The 22,095-nt window shown below is 39.0% G+C and overlaps 2 protein-coding genes across 3 annotated transcripts in view; both read left to right on the top strand.

The window, feature by feature from the left end:
* Positions 1-22,095, top strand: part of RAD54B (RAD54 homolog B) — a 66,080-nt gene that overhangs the window by 21,867 nt on the left and 22,118 nt on the right. The window lies entirely within an intron of this gene.
* FSBP (fibrinogen silencer binding protein) lies at positions 1,259-7,490 on the top strand. Its single transcript, XM_071737957.1, has 2 exons — positions 1,259-1,758; positions 5,985-7,490. Exons 1-2 carry the CDS (start codon positions 1,388-1,390, stop codon positions 6,508-6,510), a joined length of 897 nt encoding a protein of 298 aa, XP_071594058.1. The 5' UTR covers positions 1,259-1,387; the 3' UTR covers positions 6,511-7,490.

Below are 22,095 nucleotides of genomic sequence, written 5' to 3'. Positions count from 1 at the left end.
CTTCCAGGCTCCCTTGTTTTCAAGGCTGAACATGTTAAGCTTGAGAAGCAGTTGCCACTACCTCAAACGCTGTTTGTTTCCACCCTCCGGACTCTTTCAGTCCTGTGTGTCGTTTTTCAAACTTAGTCTTTGCTTTTTGTATTTGAAAGCACCTTTCCTCGCATCTGCAGGTTTTTCTCTTTATGCGATTTGTCGATTTAGTTTAGACCACAGAAACTTAAAGCCGTGCGTGCATTTTTATGTGAAGACTCTGTTTAAGGTGATGTGTTTTCAAACAAACAGAAGTGCACGCATATCTTGTTAATAATAATCGGATTTTTATCCCGAAGGAAAGCCGGGGAGTATTATTACAAGTAGGTTGTTTCCTGGTGGACATGCCGGCAATCCCAGTATGCAGAGACTCTCCCGCACTGGGTCAGTCCCCCACGACTGCCTGCACCCGCGGCGCTCCACGGTGCCATTTCCCAGTCCCGCCGGACCCCAGGGCGCCGGCACCGGCGCTGTGTCAGCCCGGCGCGGTTCCGTAGGGCACAGCCGCGGGCCCAGCTTGTACGAACAAGGCGATTCAGCGGCGGCACCGGGGGCTGCTGGCGGGTCTGGTGCCGCTATTCCAGCCGGCGCTGGAGGCTCGGCCGCCGAGCGCAGCGGCCTCTTTAAGAAGCCCCCGTGTCGGTGGCTGGAGCGGGTTGCCGAGCGAGGCCGGCCCTTGCTGCCCGCCCGCCGCTGGGCCTGTCCGAGGCGGCGGGAGGGAGGGAGGCTGGGCCTGGCCGCCCCGGCGGGAGGGAGGGAGGCTGGGCCGCCCCGGCGGGCAGCAGGACCGGCACTATGCAAATGGCGCGGGCAGCGCGGCGGGCGGGGGCTGGCGCTGGCCGGGGAGATGTATACACACACCGCCCCCCGGCCCCCGAAAGGCGCACGGCCTTTCACAAAGCAGTTGTTGCTTTTCGGGGGGACACGGGTACATGTAAAATCATCTCCAGCGCGGTTTCAGTTTGAGAGACGTGTGAGAGAGCTAGGGAGATGTGTCAGAGCTTGTTACTCAAGCTAAATTAGGTAATTTTTAGCTGGGTAATGTGCTAATCTTTAAACCTTTATGTTTTTAATTCCTGTGTATGTCTGGTCTGTGCATACAAAAGTGTATTTTGCTTGTTTCTTCTCGTCTTCTTCAGTCTGAAGCCTTATGTAGGTCAGGCTTGGCTTAAGCAGATTTCCTGAACCTGCGTCAGCTTAAGCTGAAGGAATTTTAATAAACCCTCCCTTGTAGGCGTGGGCCTAAATGAGACTAGCCTAGTTAAGCCTGATCTTTTTCTGTTTGTGAAAAAGAGCTGAGCAGAGCTAGGGACTGCATGGTGGCTTCAGAAACGGCTTCCTTAATTCAAAGATAACAATGGTTGGGAAGGCCAGATCTTCTAATTTTACCTTATCTGAAAAGCTCGATTTGCTAAAACTCGTGAAGCCGTACGTTAAAATTCTGGAGGAACACACCAATAAGCATTCTGTAATAGTGGAAAAAAACAAATGCTGGGATATCATAGCTGATAACTACAATGCCATCGGAGTAGATCGCCCTCCTCGTACTGCACAGGGCCTGCGCACGCTGTACAAGAGGCTCAAAGAATATGCCAAACAGGAGCTATTGCAGCAAAAGGAGACTCACTCAGATTGTAAAAGCAGCATTTCCGAGCCAACCAAGAAAGTTGTGGAGATGATTCCACAGATTTCCAATGTGTGTTTAAGAGACAGGAGCGGTGTTCAAAGGTGAGACGATTCTTTTTATTTTGTTACTGAATGAAAATGATGGCGCCTCCTATCTGCTCTGTAACGCTTTGCTTGTGTTCAGGCTCCTACAGGAAACGTTTATCAGAGAAAATCCCCGAACAGGGAACAATGGCAAAATACTATTGCTTTTGTTTTATGGGATGCTTTACGGTGACTTAGCACTGCATTCGTTTTTTCAGCTCTCTTTCAAAGCCTGTTTTGGAGTCTTTGTCATACTCTGCAAAGTGAGGGTTAAGAGAGAATCAAAGAGAAATAGTAGCTCCAACCTCTACCCCTCCCCTACCTTTTAATAGGCAGATTATTCAAGCACTGGCAAAGTGGTGGCTATTCTCCTCCATTTAAGGTAATACTGCAGTAATTTTGCAACATATGGAACTATTACCAGTTTATATAGGATTTTAAATAAAGTTAGTTCACAGAGCTAAGAAACCTTAATCATACACCTTTTTTTCCTTTCATTTACTCTCATATTTGCATGCTATGGTTTAACTGATCACAGTCCTTTAAAAAACAAATTTGACTCCCTACACCACAGTGCCTTTGTGAGTGCAGATGTTTTTTTAAATTATACTTTTCTTGCATTGATGATGATTCCCTGAAGCTGGAGCAAAGCTAATTGCAGTCTAAACTCCAGGCATTTATGTATCAAATGTTAGGTAGTTTAAATGCAGAGAGAAAGTGAGAGGTACAGCACTAGAAGTTTTCTTTTTTTGTAGTTTTTTTTCTTTCTTTTTTCTTTCTTTTTTTTTTTTTTTTTTTTTTTTCCCCCTGCTGCTCAATAAGTGAGACATGCTGTCTAGATTTGAGCCAGACATAATACAGGCAGGCAGTATGCAGGCTTTCTCCCACAGCTGGCTAATGCCCCTCATATCTGACTTGCAACACTCTGCTGGTTCTGTATTGGTCCTTGAGGGATCAAAAAATGCCTGGGTCAGGTTTTGGTTCTTCCAGATAAAAAAACTAAGCTAGGGAGGAGGGAAAAAAAGTCAGATAACTCCCCAGCAACTGTAAGAAAGCTCTGATTTTTCTTATTTTCCCAAGCAGATTAATGGGAAACAAACTTTCCATATTTCAGTCAGATATACTGATAGTCAGTGCAGCAGCGTGACACTCTAAGAAAAGCTGGCATGTGCACACACTCTGAATTGGATTCATGGTGCCACTGGTTGAACTGAATGGTAACAATTGTCTAAATCCCAACATGCCAGATGCTCTAAAAATACACTGTTGTGGGTCCTTTGCGTAAAGAAGTCTGAAGCAACTGGGCTGCGCTGCTGCTCCTGGTGAATGCCCCTGGAGGAACTGTTCCAAAGAATTCTCTGGAACAAAACAAGGCTTTTAATTGCACTAATAAAGGTTGTGGTGTCTTGACTACCAACTTTTATAAGGAAAAAAAAATAGTGTGAGAACTTTGGTTTGTAGATCAGCTTATAAAAAGCACTGACGCTTTTCTCGAATGATTAAGAGCTAATGATCTCTATAGTTTGTCTCCTATAATTTAAACATTTTTTGCAGTCCCTTGTGGCTCTGGGAACGTTGACTTGATTACTCCTTACCCAAAATGGATGTTCCTAGGAACAGCCAATACACTGTATGCTGAAGGAAAATAATATAATTTAAATTATTATTTTTTTCCCCTGTCCAAAAATGTGCTTATTTCATAGTTCTAATTTTAAGTCTGAGTTGCATTTTACCCTAATTTTCAAAACCCTGTATTGGTTTTAACTTCCCAGGATATGTCTTAGGTTTTGTAGTAGGGAAATACAACTTATAATGAATCCAAATTCTTGATTGCACCTTTAAGCAGTTTCTAGCTCGCTGTGATTAAACAAAACCTGGTGAATCATGAGTGCCTGCAGGGTTATAAACACCACCCCCCAGTTGTGGTAACTGTTGTTTGTCTGTCTTTCAGTCAAGCTGTCAGAAACAACATTAATAACCACCATACAGGCAGCTCTTTTGTTTCTCAATTCCTTCTTTCTCTCTTTGCTGCCTAATTGTTTTCCTCTTAGGAGACTGGCTCTAAGGGGAAAAAAAAAAAAAAAAAAAAAGTGCCTTGTCAGTTACCTGAAGAGTTTGATGATTTTCTAGTTCTGCCTTTATTACACTGTTTAAGAGATGGATTTTTCGCTGTTTGGAGCCTCTAATTTGTGTTAGACTGAATCTTACTATGTTTCTTTTCTTTAACCTCTCTCACTTTCTCTTTCTGCTGTTTCCTTTTGTCAGAATGACTTGCTTCTCCTGCTGGTTGTTTCCACTTTTCTCAGGCTAGAAGCTGGCCAGGAGCCAGCAAATAAGGAGGAGGGAAGCTGTATTATAAGCTGTGGTTGTGGAAAGGGTGAAACCCAGAATTACAGTCAGCACTGGGGAAAACAAGTGAAAATTTATGTGCAGGATAATACTTGATGCTCAATGAGAGGCATAAAAGGAATGTGAGAAAGAGGTTTTTAGGAAAAGGAGAAGCTTTGTGGCACGAGTAGGAGGGAGTAAGGTGATATAACTGATGCTGTATAGGCAGCTCAGGTAACAGCCAGTAGAATTAAGATTATTCTGGCATTTTTTTTGAGTAAATGATAAGTCTATTTTAGTGCCTGTTTTGTGTGGACTTCAGAAAAAAAAATCTTTAGCTAAAATAGTTTAGGTGGTTGACAGAATTAATTTTTGGAAAATACATTGCCTTGACCCTGCTGAACAGTTTTACAATTGAGTAATGAGAAGCTTTCATGTTTTTATTTTAGAAATTGCAGTTCCATGTTAATGGATGGCCGCATAGACCAGGAAATCGCACCCATGACTGTTCATTTCTTTTCAACCAAGAGTTTTCCGTGGGAGATGTGGAAGAGATTGTGCCACCTTTTGATTAAAGAATTAGTGCATTTATACAAGAAGTAGAATGTACAAATTGCATTTTTCCTTCTCTTCTGGGAATTTGAACCTACATCTCCTGCTAACCAAGACAGTGTTTTAATGATCAGATACTGTTTCTCAATTTGTGCATTGTAAAGCTCACAAGGAATTTAAAACCTATACTCCTCCCACCTCTTAATTTAATAGACAGCAAATTAGGTCCTCCAGAGTTGGGGAGCATCCATGAACAAGACATTACATGGATCTACTGCTGCCTCTAGCTGCTAGCAGCAACTCAGTTCTTCAGGGGCTGGAGAATGTCTCATATCTGCAACCACCAGGTATAGGCCCTGTTTTAGAGAGTCATGGCCATGATTGTGCACTCTCTTTGGTATCAATACCAAGTTAATATATTCCTGTTCCCATGTTGAGCTGTACTGCCTTCCCACTCATTCTGAAAATATTCTTTGTAGATCTGTACTGTAAAATACATCAAGAAGCTGCCCTGGCTTAAAAAGTATTACTTGAATAAAGGAGTGATGTGCAGAAGTATAAGGTTTCAAACACAACTGGTGGTAGACAAGTGGCAGGAGCAGCTTGAGCCATTATTATCATCAAAACCAATGTAATGTCAAGTCATGGTTTGAGATGCTGCTGACTCAGGGATTTACACAAAGGCAGCTGAGTCAAGTGGGTGTTGTACTTGCAAAAAAAAAAAAAAAAAAAAATGCACAGAGTTCTTAATGGAGACATTTCTGTGTCTGTTCCTGAAGCTTCAGAAAAATACTGAGATCACCAATCCAAAGAGAAGGAGCAAGGATTAGTTTGATTCCCTCGTGTACTGGCAAGGACATAATTTGAGCTCTGCTTTCTTCTCCCAAGGCTTTTTGTATAATTTTATTCAGTGATTGCTTTACATAAAAGATCCCAAAATAGCTGAATGCATGAATCAAAACCAGTGAATGCATAAGAACAGGAGGAGATGGATAAGTTTGGGGCATGAAAATGTTTCTGCCGTAGTCCACTCAGTCTGAATGTATGTCATTTTAAAGTCACATGTATTATATAAACTGTTACTTGCATCACTTGCTTTGTTTTTATTCTCATTTGTCACTAATAGCCCTTCTTGCTTATCCTGTTCCTGAAGGGCCTTCTGGGATAGTTCTCTTTCTACCTTTGCAGATGTAGCATCTGAGTCAGACAGGGCTGGTGGAAAGAAGGAGGCTCATGCAATGAAGCAGAATCCCAGGCATAGATAGCAAAGAGTAGCATTTGAAATGAAGCTTTGGTTGCTTACAGCTGCACCTTTTAATAAGAGTTGTTAATGGATTATTTAAATATGATTTTGTGTGTTCTAGTGCTAGTATCGATAAAGAAACAATTGCTGGTACCAGTTCACCACAGGCAATGTTGGATCACCATCCTGCAGCAGTGATGATGGACTTGCAGTCAGAAGAGGATGTCAAACCTCCTCCTTCTTTGATTATAGACTCACAGCAAAATGAGAACTTAGAACAAGAGGAAGAACACCAGCTGGTGCATATTATGGAAAGGTCTCCTTCAACATCGGTATCTTCAGTTGATATGAGAGTGATGATGTCTCCCTCTCCAGTACCAAGAAGAGATGAGTTTTTTAGGCTTGAAGTTGGAGAACGCTTTAGACCAATGTGTGGTTATGACCCACAGATGTTACAAATGCTGAAAGAAGAGCATCAAATAATATTAGAAAATCAAAGAAAAATTGGTCTTTATGTCCAAGAAAAAAGGGATGGTTTAAAAAGAAAGCAGCAACTGGAAGAAGAACTCTTGCGAACAAAAATCAAAGTAGAAAAGCTGAAGGCAATACGACTACGCCGTGATCTGCCAGAATACAGCAATATCTAAATATTTTATTACTTCTGTCATATTCTTTGAAATACTTAATAATAAATGATTTTGCTCTAGCAAAATTGTTCCTTATGTTAATATGGATGGATTGAAATCTGGGCGTGAAAGATGAAAGCATATTTTCCATGTTGTTGATTTACCTACCTTAGAAAACCTTGTGTGGGTTTGAATGCACCAACTCTTCTGGTCTGAAATTTATTCAAATCCTGTATATTTCGGTGTTTAGGATGATAAAAATCCAAAATGTTAAAATATTTCCACTTATCTCTATTAGATTTTATTGAGCTAATGGAAATCTAGCTCAGTTCTTTTTTAAAAATAAGATCATATCAATATTTTTTCAGATAATCACCTATCCTTTAATATCTTAGTGAAGCTACAGGTTAATAAATACATATAAAAATGAGGAATAAGAGTCTATGTTTAAATGTCTTATTCTTTTCAAGTTGGTAAATCTTATGACACTTGTGAGATTTCGCCAATATATCAGCTTGGAAAACAAAATTATGGGATTGTTATATTTTTTTAGTGTTCAGTAGATAGTTGAATAAATGTACATCTTTTAAGAAGTTAATACTTTTTATTGTTTCCAGTGGAAGAGTGTTTCCATAGGACATTATCAAAATAGAGATAATGAATGCAACACTTGGTTTTTAAAACTGCATGCATGTGTAATTTGTGTGTACAGTTACCATGATCGTATATTCAGCTAATAGTAATTATAATAGTGATCAAGTGCAAAAATGTTCTCATTTGCATGCATAATTACTACAGTGCATGTGCAACCAAGACAGTTGCAGGTGCCTTTGATCAATATCACCATGACTGTAAGCTGCTAAAATGGGAGTTCCTGTATTGTAAGTAACATGTGACTTGAAATCAACCGAACGTTCTTTGTTATTCTGGGTACCTTTTATAAATGCTGTTGTTCTGGTCTTCGATTAGTTTCAAATAAAAAGGCCCAAATGAAAAATAAATTGATTATTCTGTCTGTCCTAGTAGAAGCCATTTCCTCTCCTTCCCTCTTCATAAATGAAAGAAAAATACCTGGAAAGTCTAAGTCTCAGATAATTAATTTCTTCATAATTCTTAGTCTCTGCCTTTTTTTAATAGATCCAGAGCTGTTTCAGACCTCTGGCTCCTTATTCCCTGTAACAATACTTTCTCCTTCCTGTAACCTTAAGCACAAAAAAAGGAAAGGAAATGAAGCACAGCATCAAGGAAGAAGAGAGAACAAAGGAGGTGTAATTCCTCTTGTGCTTCCCACCTCAGAGGGCCACAATAACAGAAAGAACAAAAGCAATAGGAAGGACAGTATTTCTTCTTGTGGCTGCTTTTGACTCTTGTTCCCATAACCACTTTTCCTAAATTTGCTTCTTTCCCCATTCCCACAGAACCTCAGCATGTGAGCACAGGGCCCTGGTCTGCATCAGCAGGCTCTGAATGAGGAAAGCCTCACACCTTGTCAGTATTCTGAGTGAATTAGGTGACCTTTCTAGCCACAGGGATAAATGCTTATTAAAAACTGAAGGCTGGAAGCATGTAAGTTTAACTGAGGGGCAAGTGGAGCTTAAAGAATTGTTGCTAACATTTTATTATAGTGATACCAGAGAAATAATCTTGACTGTTGGCTCAGGATAATGTTAACAGGTTACAGGTGGGAAGAGTAGTGGAAGTAAGTCTTTTGTTTACAAACCTAGGAAAAATGCAGACAGTGGAAGCAGATGTTGTCAGTATGGAGTTCGCAGATACGTTTTATCTTAATTTTTTTTTTTTTTTCCTAGAGAAGAGAGCAGTGTCAGTGTTTGTTCTGTTGGGAATTTTTGCATGTGCTGAAAATGATGATGTCTGAATAACTGGCTTGTGTTTCTGTACAGTCCTTGGCTTTCTGCTGTATTTTTCAGTTCAGTTTTTGTGTAGCTGGAAACACTTCAATGACATACTCACTTCACTGAGTTCACAGCAGTCAAAACACTGGCTTTAATAAATAAATAAGTACTTTTATTTGTTCTGTTTATCAGAAATGGGAAACAACATTAGATTATCTGTACTCATCTAATGATTTGGAAATGTCTGATCTTATCCTTCTTGTTGAAAATCAGAATTCCACTTTCCAGTGGTAAGGAATTAATTTGTATTTGTTGTTTCTGTCCTTGCATATTAATGCAAATGAGCAAGTTTTTAAATAGTTCAGAAAATAATTCCCATACAGCTCCTCTTACAGTGGTTTTGAATTAAAGCTACTCTTATGTTGGCCATCAAAATGCTCTAGAGACTTCAGAATATTTTCTGTTGAATTTTTCATTCTCCTTGAGCTAGATGAAGAGGTGACCTCCAGTGTTTCTATTTGCATGGCATTTTTATTTTGAGGACTAGAACCAGAGGAATTTCTTGTCTTTGAAAGCTTGCAGTCCTTTTCTAACTGACAGGTAAAGCAGATGCAAAAATAGAACTCTGGGTAGAGCATATTCTCCCTTGCAATCTTGATACTGGAACAGGAAGGATGCAAATGAGTAAAGAATTAAAATACACTGACCTGGTCAGAGCTGTCTTCATATAATCAACATTAATCCATGTTTGGTTGTTCTGACTTTGTCTCATTTCTTAGTGGAAGGCTTTTCATTCTTACCTAAGATAGCACCTCTAGTTCAGAGTTCCCACATGCTTCTTGTTTCCTTTGTTCTTGGTAGCATTTCTTTTGGGTTTTGGGGAGCTTGGGGTGGGAGGGGACATCTCCTAAGTTTCCATGGAGCTTGTTTGTTTCTTTTCCAGTGAAATGACATTTACATCCTTTCGCTACAGAAAGGTTTTTCTCCTTCAGTGACATTATATGGGTCTGTCAGTGCATATGGTGCTATTATACTTCATGCTGGTGGATCTGCATTTCTTTCTCACCTCACATCTGCTTTACAGTATCAGGTTATCCGAGTCAGACTTCTCACTTCTCAGTGCCTGTTCCTGGTTTTTTTTTTTCCATGTATTCCTAATCTGGGTACATGCACCACAGCTGTGGCTAGTCCTTCTGGACCTTGACGTACTATGAATTTTTAGTGTTCCAGCAAATGATATTTTGTTACCATATGTGAAAGAGACGGGTGGAAGCCTTTCCCTCCTTCACCCCAGTTCTTAGATTCTTATTCCCTTTACTACATCTTGCAGCGCCATTCCCTGTCTGTTTGTTTATAACAAACATGGTACAAGAAGAGTAATTTTAGGCAAGGACAAATTTCTGCCATATGTTCATGTCCTTCTTTTAAGATAACTGAAATAAACAGGCAAGTAATTTCATTCTCAACATCTAATGGATTTAGGTTTAGGATTAGAGGAAAAACCTGTAACTGTGATAACTGTGATAATTGTGGTAACATCTTTTGTAAGCTCATCTGTCTGAGTAATTGTCTAATGATCAGTATAATTTTTTGGTTTGGTCCCTAATTATGTTGTGCTTTTAATTTTTTTTAATTTTTTTTCCCCCTACAAGCTTTTGACCCCTGTGGAATCATCCCAGTAGGAGAGATGTACTTCAAGACCAGGAGATATTAATTACAGCTAATCTGGCTTGCCATACTCCTGTTTTCTAACAATTCCTATCTCCAGTTCCTTTTTTTCATTTAATATACCTCCACGTTTTCAGTCTTGAGACTCCCCCCCTACTATGAAAATGCATAGAATAGGGCTTGGATGCAGTCTTTGAGCAGACTTTGTGCCCACTGGATTTCCAGTAGGAAAATGAGATTATGATTATGAGAGAGTTGTTTCTAAGTGGGAGGAGCAAATGAAAAATTGTGATACTGCAGATGACTTGCTAAGCTGTCTTTTCAAATTTCTTGTGTCTGATTTTAAAGTGCTTCAGGATGGTTCTGTGTGAATTTTCACTTTGATAAAATCATAAAAAGGTTGCTCATAGAGGTGATAAGTTGTTTTCCTAAAGTGTTGACTAATTTTCTCTTTTGCACGTGAAAATAATGAAAAAGCCTTTTAAAAATAATGCCTTTTAAGCATTTTTCAAGGTTTTAAAATACATGGAGCTTCTCAGTGTATATTCCCAACAGGTCTTAAAAAATTTGAAAAATCTCATTGTCTGAGTCAGATTTAAAAAAAAACAACAGTGTGTGGTTTACAGTAGTTAAACTAAGAGTTGGTTAGCTGGGTGTGTAACACATGACTAAATTTCATTAATTCTGCCACCTATCTTTTTGTGTTTTATCTCTGCTAAAAATGGAAGCGTTCGCCTTGATGTTGGCTGAATTGCCTGTGTAGTGATGGTTGCTCTTAAATGACATCCAGTTAGCCTGGGAAAAGTTTCCTCCATAATAAAGAGACAATTTCATGAACTGAAAACTAGCTAAAAAAATTTGTCTCTGTGAATTCCTTCTTGTAAAACCTGCAGTTTTTTTGGTGTTAAAGTAGTTAAAAACCTCACTTGTGACTTGTGTGTAAGAGGGGTGGGTGAGGGTGAGGGGACCCAAGGAAACCTCAGCCATCTGCAGGCACTGGAATTCCCCACTGGCCCCACCCTTCTCCTGTGCTCTGGGATTTCATGCTAGCGATTACACAGAACCATTTGTTCATGTATCCAGACATCTCGGGGTGAATGTAACACCTTGTTTGACTCTCTATTATTCACACAAGAAGTATATAATAATTTTTCATTGAATACTTAATCAGCAGTTACTCCACATGATTTATGACTTTTGTGTGCTGTTTAGCAAAGCTGCAGAACTAAAAAATCCTACTTAATTTTTTTTTTTTTTTAATTTTATGTGTGCAAATAGAATGAAAAAAAAACCACCAAAACCAAATGTATTGTTTCATGGTTGGTTCCTATTAGATCTCAATTTTCGTCTATAGTTAGCATGATCACAGTAATTAGCATAATCTAACATAGATGTCAGGTAAAAAATAATTAATCTGGATTATGGTACCCTCCATAGCGAGTTGATGCCAAGAGATTTTGCTTTCAGTATTCTGTGTGTTGCCATTTACTTACCTGGTATGTCTTGTATGATTGTTGTCTGTATTGCTAGTGCTTCTTTAAAAATGTCTGTTTTTAAAGATGAGAACTCTGCATGCTTGAAATAAGTAAATCAATTTATAAATTACCAATTTTTTTCTTTTTCTTTTTTTTTTCCCCTTTAATTTACCAGTGTGACAATAGCACAAAATGTGCATCTAGTTTGGGGATAGGGAGGAGGGATCGAACTGCCTGTGTCAGCTATTGCAAAGTTATTTGTTTCTTTGTTTGTATCAGATAAAATCTGTTGCACTACTCTCAAAACATATCTATTATTAATTGCTCAAGAAGTCATGTGAAAAAAAGTCATGTGAACTCTGCAGCGGTTTGCAGGTAGATTGTACTTAGCCCATTTGTCAAAACTGTTAAGAATACCACTCCCTGAAGCCTAAAAATGTTTGTGTGGCATGTACTAAAAATACAGAAGTCAAATTGGGTGTATGTAGCATTACAGTTACTGTTGATACCTTCTCTGTCATAATATAGCATTCACTTAGGGGTCCACTTGTAAGCTAGAAAACATTATTTTTGACTCTACAAATTTCACTGTGGTGATGTTTGGATTATTTTGCCTTTTAATGAAGCTTTGGCAGTAGGTTGTACATCATGATGGACTTCCAGGTGATGTTGGTAGCATAAACTACCAGTTTGGCCAAACCACTTTATGCTGGGTTACCTCTTCATAGACTGTAATGTGTGTATTCTAGAAACATACTTGTGTTTTTTTATGTCTTTCTGAAGTAGCTCAGCTTGTTTCTGTGGGCCAGATCGAGGGGAGAATGCACTGGTTTGGATGTATTGAATTTTTATGATCTTCCTGTTGTAGTGTGGTAGTTTTACTGTGCTTTGGAAGAACATGAAGTATGGAACCAAGCTGGTCTTTGGCCATTCCTATAAAACCTCACTCAAGTTAGTATAATTCCTAAGTCGTTAGCAAATACAGAATTTGGTCATTTTCAGTACAAGTTTGTTACACTTCAGATATAGCCCCTATTTGAATTTTAAAAGAGTCTGTCCACCCTGGGCACTGCAATACATAACAGTAATATCTCAGCTGTGAACACCCTGAATCAAATCAAGAAAGAATGTGAGGAAACCACTTTGTTTAGATCCAGAGAAGGTGACAGATGAGTTCAAGGATCTCTGTTTCCCTCTTTCCTCATCTTCCCTGTTCCAGTTTGCTTTCCTATTAAGAATTGCAACTAAAGCTCTAGATTTTTTGTGCTTAGGCCATAAATACTGCTTTTCTGCTTGGAGTGCTGAATGGATTATGTTTATGTACATCAAAGTTATGTAATTTGATTTGAAAAGATTACTGTTTCCAAATATTTTGTCAGCCCCTCTTCAAGTAATTGTTGCTGCGTCACAGATGAAAATTCTCAAGAATATGACTCGTCCTTTGTGTGCCTCTTTCCAGGGTAATGTCATAAGTTGTAAACCATCCTGCTTAAATAATTTAGGATAGGGATATATTGTGTTTCATGCTTATTACAGTGGGCATAGGTTTTATTGATTATTTTTATTTTGAGGACTCTTCATTATAATGCAGGGAAGTCAAAGATGGTCATTAGCAAACACAAACAGTACATTAAAAATGTTTTACTTTGCAATATGCACTAAAACAGATGCTAATAAGAAAGCTGTGTAATCTAATAAATCCCTTTCTTCCTTCATGCTTTTTGTTACATATTTAAAAGGTTTTGCGTTTTATGGACAGAGATTTTGTACAGCACAGAAATATGGTTTTATTTTTAATAAAAGACAGGACAAGTAATAGCAAATGCTTAAGAAAATGCCAAACTATATATTTTTAATCTATCACAAATGAATTCAACTGTGTATGTTTTGTTAACATTTAAACACAAAGGGATGCATACTTGTATCTCTGGCAAGCTGCTTCAAAAATTGATTGCTTTTTGAGTTAGTGACAATTGTGTCATGATTGTGTAATAGTCCAATAGCTATTTCTTAGTCATTTGGAATTTTTTGTAGTGTAAATACCTGGATTTTCCCCACTGATATTCCATTTAGGCTATCATTCGTTGCAGTAACATCCAATATTAACAGAACCTAATCTGAGGTGTTGCTTTCTGACATGACTTTTGCTTTTATTTCTGAGGCAAAGGAGCCTTTACCTGACAAATTAATCAAAACAGCTTTTTGTGTGGATGGGAGTGGAGTCAACAGTTAACTTGGATGGCATTTGGCTGGTTCCAATCTGGCTGCAGACTTTCAGAATTCCCAATGATGCTGCTTTTTCCTTTTATAATAGGACTTGCACATCTATTTCTGTGGACTTGACAGAAGCTTTCAGCTTAGTTCATTAATTTTTTACTGTGGAAGCTGGAGTCAGATTTTCTGACAATTGAAAGGTTTAGGAAGAACAGTTTTCCACTGCAGAGCTGTAATTTTGAGAGTATATGCTTTCCATCTCCCCTTCTCTGCAGCTGGTAGCCTTAAGAAGTAAACGTTTCATTAAACAGTGATGAGAGGATTGTTCTTATTTTTTCAACCTGAGTACATCTGCCATCTCTATTGTATATGGAAGGTTGAAAAAGAAAATTAAGGTTACAGACTTAAATACTCCAAAACTTGCAAAAGCACATATCCTCAATTCAACCTTCTCATGCTGTTGGGTATAATCATTAATTACGTGATTATGGATTATATTTTTGTAGGATTCCTCTCCAGTTTCAGTTCACAGGATGGATTGTGTTCACTTAGTGAGCCGCTATCCACTATTTTCTTTCCACCTTTTTCTTCAGCTGTAGACTTGTACCTTGTTTTCAGAACACTGTTCAAACTATTTTGAATTAATTAGCTAATGTTTTTTTTTTCTCTAGTGCTCATCATGATAGTATTTGAGTGCTTCAGATGTAATTACATTTCACAACATCCTTGTTAGAGAAGAATTTGGTATAACCTCCATTTTCTAGGAGATAATAAAGGAGTTGAGGCACAGAGAATAAAACCAAAAAGACCCATTACTAGTGAAGGTGTGGACTGAAGAACCAGCTAGGACTGCATTATCTCAGCTTTAGCATACTGTACAGCTAATCTTTCCAAACCACAAATTCCATTTGCACTCATGACTGTTCACTATTACTACCAGTGAAACTGAATCTCAAGTCAGGCACTCAGACAAATGTTTGCCACTAGGAAGTTGGGGTTAAATGCCTTTCTGGACCACTGACGAGCTCCAGAAGGCACGAGTCAAATTCTCCGAGGCACTATTCAGCTTACCTAACCACAGGACTGGGCTTTCTGTCCCTGCAGTCTCAGCCTCTTTCATCACACACCTTTTGCAGTTGACAACAAAGCAGGTGAGGGGTCAGGTAGGCAGAATCAGCCCCTTTTTTCCTGCCACTGCTGAGCAGTTCCATTTGTTAAAAACGCTGACTCGATGTTTCAGCAGTAAAACTTTTTATTGAGAGAGATATAAGTAAAGCAGTGCGCTGCAGCACGCTGGGCGGCTGGGAAGCAGTAGCCCCACCACCGGCTCGCAAGTTTAATAAGGTAAAACCAGTCCTTTTATACTTTTCGTAAACCCCTTCCCCTTAGTCTCTTATCAGTTTATCATTGGTTTTCGTTTTGTGGGCTCTCCCAGCATTGGTTCTTGCTTCGCGGGCTTCGTTCTGTTGCTGAGGGAAATGGTCACATGACGTCCCTGTTTCGCGGGCACCTGCTGTCGGCCCCTCCTCCTGTTTTTCTGACATTTTTTCCTTATAAGTACGCTTAAACATACACCCCAAAACAACAGGATACAACATGCTACCTCAACAAACTGACCAAACATTATTAAATTGAAAGATACACTCAACAAAACAATAAACTTCAAATTTAAACCCTTATTTTTCACACCGTTTTCTCCACTGAATGAACCAGACGTCCCACAGCAACGAAGTGCAGCATGTTTTCTGTAAAATTCTTTATCATTAATGCATGTGCACAATGGGCCTGATCACATCACTGGAACAGTCATATTTTTGAGTTTACAAACTTTACTCTGCTTCACAGACTTGGAACTGTTCATTTAGTGGATGCTGAGGTTTGGGCCATAGGGTGGAGGTATGATGCATGTAGTTTTGTACCGTGGGGTTATAGATGTTTATCTTTTGGCTTTTACAGCAAGTTAACATTTCTAAACAGATCATTCCATATAATTTGATGTTTTCATCTAGGCAATGTTGGAACCCTTTTTTTTTACCCTTTGGGATAATAAAGTGAATTACTGTATTAGGAGGTCACTGGATTCAGCAGAGATCGTTAACGTAGTGGCAGGCAGTGTTTTGCTCAGTGAGTTTTGCATGTGTTTGTTGACAGCAAAGAAACTGAAACACTGATTTTTTTTTTTCAGGTTGAAGTACAGAAAGTACCAAAGGGACTTGGAGATAAGCAATAAAATTATCCAAGCTTCAGCTCCTACTTTTCCTTCACCAGCTGGTCCACTCGAAATTATTTGCCTGATTCTGGGTCCTCCACTGGTCCTAGACCCAGAATTTATTTGGGTTTGTTTCAAAGGGTGCAATCAGTCAAATAGATCCAGTTCAAAATCTTAATTGCTTTCTTCTCTAATGTTGCAGCTCCATCTCCCCTTGCTCTTTTCCCCAAGTTGTACCCACAGGGAGAGCAACTGCTGAATCCCATTCTGTAAAATAATATGGAAGAGTGTAAAAACTATAGCAGCTTTATGTTAATTACATTTAAGACTAGCTCGGTAGTCTTAAAATTTGATTTTGAGACAAAGTTATACCAAAAGGGTGGTGGAAGAGTGTTGGGGCCCTCGTTACCATGAGATTTGGTTGCTCTTGAGTGCCCTTCTGGGCTCACCTGCTTGACATCCTTTATGTTCAATACTATGTTGTCCTTACCTGGCTTCTTCCACTGTCACTTTTCACTATATTTTCCGTGTCGTTGTCTAATCAGCTCCTCTTCTCATTTCTTCCTCCCAGGTCTTTCCTTGATTTCCTGTGATGGCTTCCAATCTGTTTTTTAGTGAACCTTGAGTTTTGTGTGACAGAGATGAGAGGTTGTAAATTTTTCTTGCCCCAGTTACTGCTCAGGAAATCCCAACTCTCTGTCTGCTGCTTGAGTCTTATACTGGACTCCAGTCCCAGTCTTCCTCAGTGTTTTTCCCTATCCCTTCTCCTAAAATAATCTGTCTTCTACTCTTTTTAGTCCCTGCTCAATATCTAGCCTTTCCTTTGGTGTGCTCTGATTCTAGCTCTGATTTACAGAGTCTGATTTACCCAGTTGTCAGCTTTCTACTGATTTAACATCAGCCGTCCTTTCCATCAGTAATCACTCATTTCAGACTTCTCCCAAATCACTCTCCTTCTAGCTGGTCCTTGTCCTCTCTTCCATCTTTCCTTTGTTGATGTCAGGAGGAGAGATGGTGTCTCCAAAGGAGAGGGACCAGGAGAAGTTCCCTGCTGGCATGCTGGAAAAGACCCAGCTTTGGTCTGAGCAGTGAGATCTGTGACTACAGAGAAAGCTATTCTCAGCCTCAGTTAGAGCATGTCCAGTGTGTAATCCTCAGGAAATTAAGCTGCACGGAATGTGCAAACTGCACTTATTTCCAAAAGCTTTTAGCTTTCAGAAATGGAAAAAGTTTTATCCCAGCCAAAACAAAAAAAGCACTATCTTCTCCACAGATTTTTAGATTCTTCTCCAGACTATTGAGTTATTAGAGCTTCTGCAGGGAATAATCATTCATTATGACTAAAAGTTCAGTAAGCTGTGATTTTTGCTCTCATGAACAGCAATTTTTTTTTTCATTGAAAGTTTTTGTGGACATTGTGTGTGTGTGTGTGAATATGTATGCTTAAATTGAGCCAGCGTGGAAGACATCATATGAAGGCCTGGCAAAGTTAACAGCTGGGTAAAGTAAGATCTACAAATGGAGATCCCCATAGTAATGCATGTTCAGCAGTTTAAGGGCTAGTTTGGTTGGAGTTTCAGACGAAAGACATGCATGTTAAATTACTTTGACACATGTTTAAAATATTAATTTGCGTTTCTGTTTAAAAATAATTCTGGATGTAAACCAATGTGTTTTTCAAAAAAAATATTCTTGCGTGAAATACAGGTTGATCCTTGAGGTCCCTTCCAACCTAACATTCCATGTTTCTATGAGTTTGCTGATATGTGCATGATGAGTTACATATACATTTTGTACTTGAAAGAGCGATACAAACACTGGGTTTTAAGCAAGCAACTCTGAGATGTAACTCCAGCTGCCATCAATTTATATAGTTTTAGGGCTAATTGGCTTGACTTTTGCTGGTTGCACATGAAAGTCTCTTTGAGGCACATTAGTGTATATTTACATGATAGCTTGTATCAAGTTTATCATTAGAATAATATTACTTTGAAATGAAGCATGGTGCTATCTCTGTCTCCTGTTTCTTTAAATATTCCACCAATATCTTAAAGATTGTTAAACATTACAGATCTTTCACATGGAACAAGACATTTAACTACTATGTAAATGTCTGTTCTCTAAATGTTACAAATTAATTTGATTCAGAGCTTTTTTGTAACTCTGCTCAGAAGATGGAGATGAGGCTGGTGCTGTGGAGGAGATGGATGGCACACAGGCAGGGAGGCCTGCAGCAGAGCACTGCTATCAAAGTAGTTTCAGCTCTTTCAGAGCCCAAATCTCCTTTTACCTCAGTCCAGATTTTTTTTTCTCTGCCTCTCTCTCTTTATTATTCCTTAGCACTTTAGAGCACTTGAATCAAAGTTGTCTTCTTTAAATTGCAGCTTCTTTTTATTTAGAAGAGCTTTTTTATTTATTCAAAGTGGTTGAGGGAAAAGCTCCCTGTTATTCCATACATGCTTACAGTGTGGAAGTTCAGGTACAGAGGTGTTGTGGTTTCAAAATTACCCCAACCTAACATAGCTGCCACAAAAAAGGAGCAGCCTCCCAGTCTCCTTGTTCCAGACTGCACATGTGCTCCACTGTATTGACTGTAGTTCCTGATGGGATTCCTTGAGCCTGCAGGTGCTGGGTGAGAAGCAGAGGGGGAGAGGGAAGGAAAGGTGAGCTTGTGGGCTTTGGCAGCAGCCTGCAGTGGGGATGGGGTTAAACCATCCATTAAACCACATGTCAGGCTGAGGTATCTACTGCTCTGCTCACTGGAGCATGCCACACTCCTCAGATAACACTGTTTGCAGTACTGCAAGCTACAGCCTTCTGAAAATTCACCTTTGAGTTTGCCTTCTCTAGTCTTTTATAAAGCAGCTGCTTTCTTGGTGCATTGGGAGTACCCTAATGCAGTTAATCAATGCATTTTCTGTAAATCCTGCTCATCAGAAACTGGTTAAACTCGTTTGCCATTGGAACCGCTCCCCCATCTTCTCTCCTGGATCCTGTCCCGCTTTCTGTAAATCATCACCTTCCTGAGGCTGCTGAAACTTCCTTATATCAACTAGGCTGTGGTTTATATCTTGAAACTTAAGCCCTTGCTTTCTCAACCAGACAGAAAAAGCTTTTTTATTTGTTTAAGCCTTTCAAAGCCTTGTGAGCCATGTCTTTAAAGTTTCCAGGCCCTTCCTTCTGCTGCAGTTTTTTCATGGTTAAGGAAACCACACTTGCATGCTGGGTGGTTTGGGTTGGGAGAGAAATGAGTGGGCATGATTTCCTGATCTTTCTCACAATATGATGTACACATAGTTCCTGTTGCTTATTATTTTCTATCCAAACTGATTAACAGCAAAGCTCAAAATTTACAAATGCAGTTTCTCTTCCGAGGTCTCATCAATCCCATCTCTTTTTAAGATACTGTCTATGGCCAGTGAGCAGCGAGGGTTTCACTGTTGAAACCATTGCTCTCTGTATCAAACACTGAACTTAATCCATGTGTGTAACATACTAGTTTCATTTCAATTCCTGAAAAGTTCCTGACATTGTATTTATTGAATTTGGATATTTTGCCGTTACACTGGAATAAACCTTTGAAGGTAAATAAGTGTGATGCTGAATACAAATAAAAATTGCAAGATAAAAATAAGGTTGAATGCAAGTATGTAATCAGCGTTGTTGGTGGACAGGTTCAGGTTTTCTATGGGAGATGACTTTGAGGGGATGCAATTATTTCTACTTTAAAATATTTAATTTTTTGAAAAAGAAAAATATATTAACACTTTTCTGAAGCTATACTGAGATATTGTAGGTAAATAAAAAATACTTTATGTACCATAGAAGTAATTATTGGATATTTTTTATAAAAATAAATTATAATAAATCATCAGAAATATTGAGGGAAGAAATCTGAACATTGCAGAGACTTATTTTTAAGTTTACCCATAGCGATGTGGTTGTGTGGAGTATTAGTGCCCAGTTTGCTGCTCAGTGTGGTCAGGTTGCTTTTTCAGCAAAAGTTACTATTAAAATATGCAAGCAGTTTCTAAATTATTTGTTATTTTACTATTTTAAATGAAGTGGGGATAAGAAGAGTCTGAAGAATTGTTATTGATCAGAAAGTTACTATACTGGTGATTCAGATAACACCATGCTGGACTCTCTCGGTAAAAGAACAATGACTATAAAACAGATATCAGGGGTCACCAAACCTATGCAGGAGGTCAGTGGAGGAGACATGGAGTTGGTCATTTTTTTATGGATGGTCTTCTTTCAAGAGAGAAGAAAGTTCTGCAGTGAAATCTCCAGTTCTTGCAGTAACAGTTACTTGAAATCTCACAGGAGTGAAAAAATTGTTTATACTACAAGTAACAGTTTGAAAAGCAAAGAGGAAACAGTCTTGTATTTATCATGTTTACAAGCAGAAATTAGTCTTTAGTATTTTTAGCAACCTTTGGGTGTTATATCCTTTGCTCCTTCCTTCGTTCCCCTCAATCTTATCACTTGTGATTACTGAAGATCCAATAGAGCCATTGTACCTTTTTGCAACACTGAAATTATTTATTTTTGCTCTCTGGCTCATTTTCTATGTTCCATCTGAAAAGAGTCCCCTACATTTCAAAAAGAGGTGCTCTGTTCTGTTTTCTCATCTTATGTGGGGTGCCAGTTTTCAGTAGCTGCTCTTTTACTCCTGGGCGATGGGGGCATCTGTTGCATGAAATGCTGCAGATGTTGGCTTGTGCCCTGTAGAAACATCTGCATATGGAAAATCTGATCTACATTAGGTGCTGTGTTAGCATAGAGTTCTGTACAGACAATAAAACTTTTAGAGAACATTGTGAGAAAATTGTGTTCAATAAATATAGCATTTTTCATTTAGAAAGAGAAAACATTTATAGTAAAAATGTATAAATATGTAAAGGGTGAGTGTCAGGAGGATGGAGCCAGGCTCTTCTCAGTGATGTCCAATGATAGGACAAGGGCTTACGTGTGCAAACTGGATCATAGGAGGTTCCATGTAAATATAGAAGAAGCTTTTTCACTGTGAGGGTAGCAGAGCACTGGAACAGGCTGCCTGGTGAGGTTGTGGAGTCTCCTTCTCTGGAGACATTCAAAACCCACCTGGATGCATTTCTGTGTGACCTACACTAGGTGGTCCTCCCCTGGCAGGGCGGGTTCACTCAATGATCTCTTGAGGTCCCTTCCAACCCTTAACATTCTATGATTCTGTGAAATCGTAGTCTGCAAAGATGCACTTGTTTGAGGCGTGTAACTTTTAAGTGTTGTGCAGTTTAAAGAATATATAGACTTAGTGTAGAAGTGATAAATAGGACCATTATTGTGAACAAAAGTTGACTCGATGCTTCTCCTTTAAATGCCAGCACACTGAGAAATTTTGGAAAGGTTAGTCTGTGGCAAAAGCTCTTTTTTTGCAACAGATTTGTATAGTGTTGGATCCCAGATGGAATCAAAGGAGCAAACCAATTTAAGCCTTTAACCAGCATGCAGGGGTATTTTAATGAAAGTTAGTCTGATTCTCTCTTTGAATGTGCATGTGCTGAAAAGGAATGCTACAGATACTCCTTTAGGTAATGCTGGGTGCTTATCTATCATTACTTATGTCAGATAGCCAATTCTTGAAAGCATGTATTTATTTTGATATTATAATCAACTGTTTGTTCTATTGTAGTTTCCTTAACCTTATTAGCTGAAATATTTCCTATTAATATTTACATCCCTGACACTTACAAATAGGTAACTGATTACAAATCTAAATCAATCAGCAGTAAAGCTGGAGAGGGACTTTTTGTGAGGCCATATAGCAATAGGACAAGGCAAATGGCTTTAAACTGGAAGGAGGTAGGTTTAGGTTAGACATCAAGAAGCAAATCTTCACTATGAGGATGTTGAGACACTGGAATAGATTGCCCAGAGAAATTGTGGATGCCTCTTCCCTGGGAAGGCCAGGCTGGATGGGGCTTTGAGCAGCTTGGTCTTGTGGCATGTGTCCCTGCCCATGCAGGGAGTTTGGAACTAGATGACCTTTAGGGACCTTTCCAGCCCAAACCATTCTGTGATTCCACAAATCAAATTCTATTAACACTTGGGTTCCTGCAAATTGAAGAGATGGTCTGTTTCAAGGTTTGCATTATTACTTATTTAAAAGTGTATAGGGAAAGAAGTCAAAATAATCTTTCGCATA

Source organism: Heliangelus exortis, chromosome 2 (assembly GCF_036169615.1).
Source record: "Heliangelus exortis chromosome 2, bHelExo1.hap1, whole genome shotgun sequence".
NCBI lineage: Eukaryota > Metazoa > Chordata > Aves > Apodiformes > Trochilidae > Heliangelus > Heliangelus exortis.
Note: the sequence above shows the minus strand (reverse complement) of the source record. Positions and strands in the feature narration are given on the sequence as shown.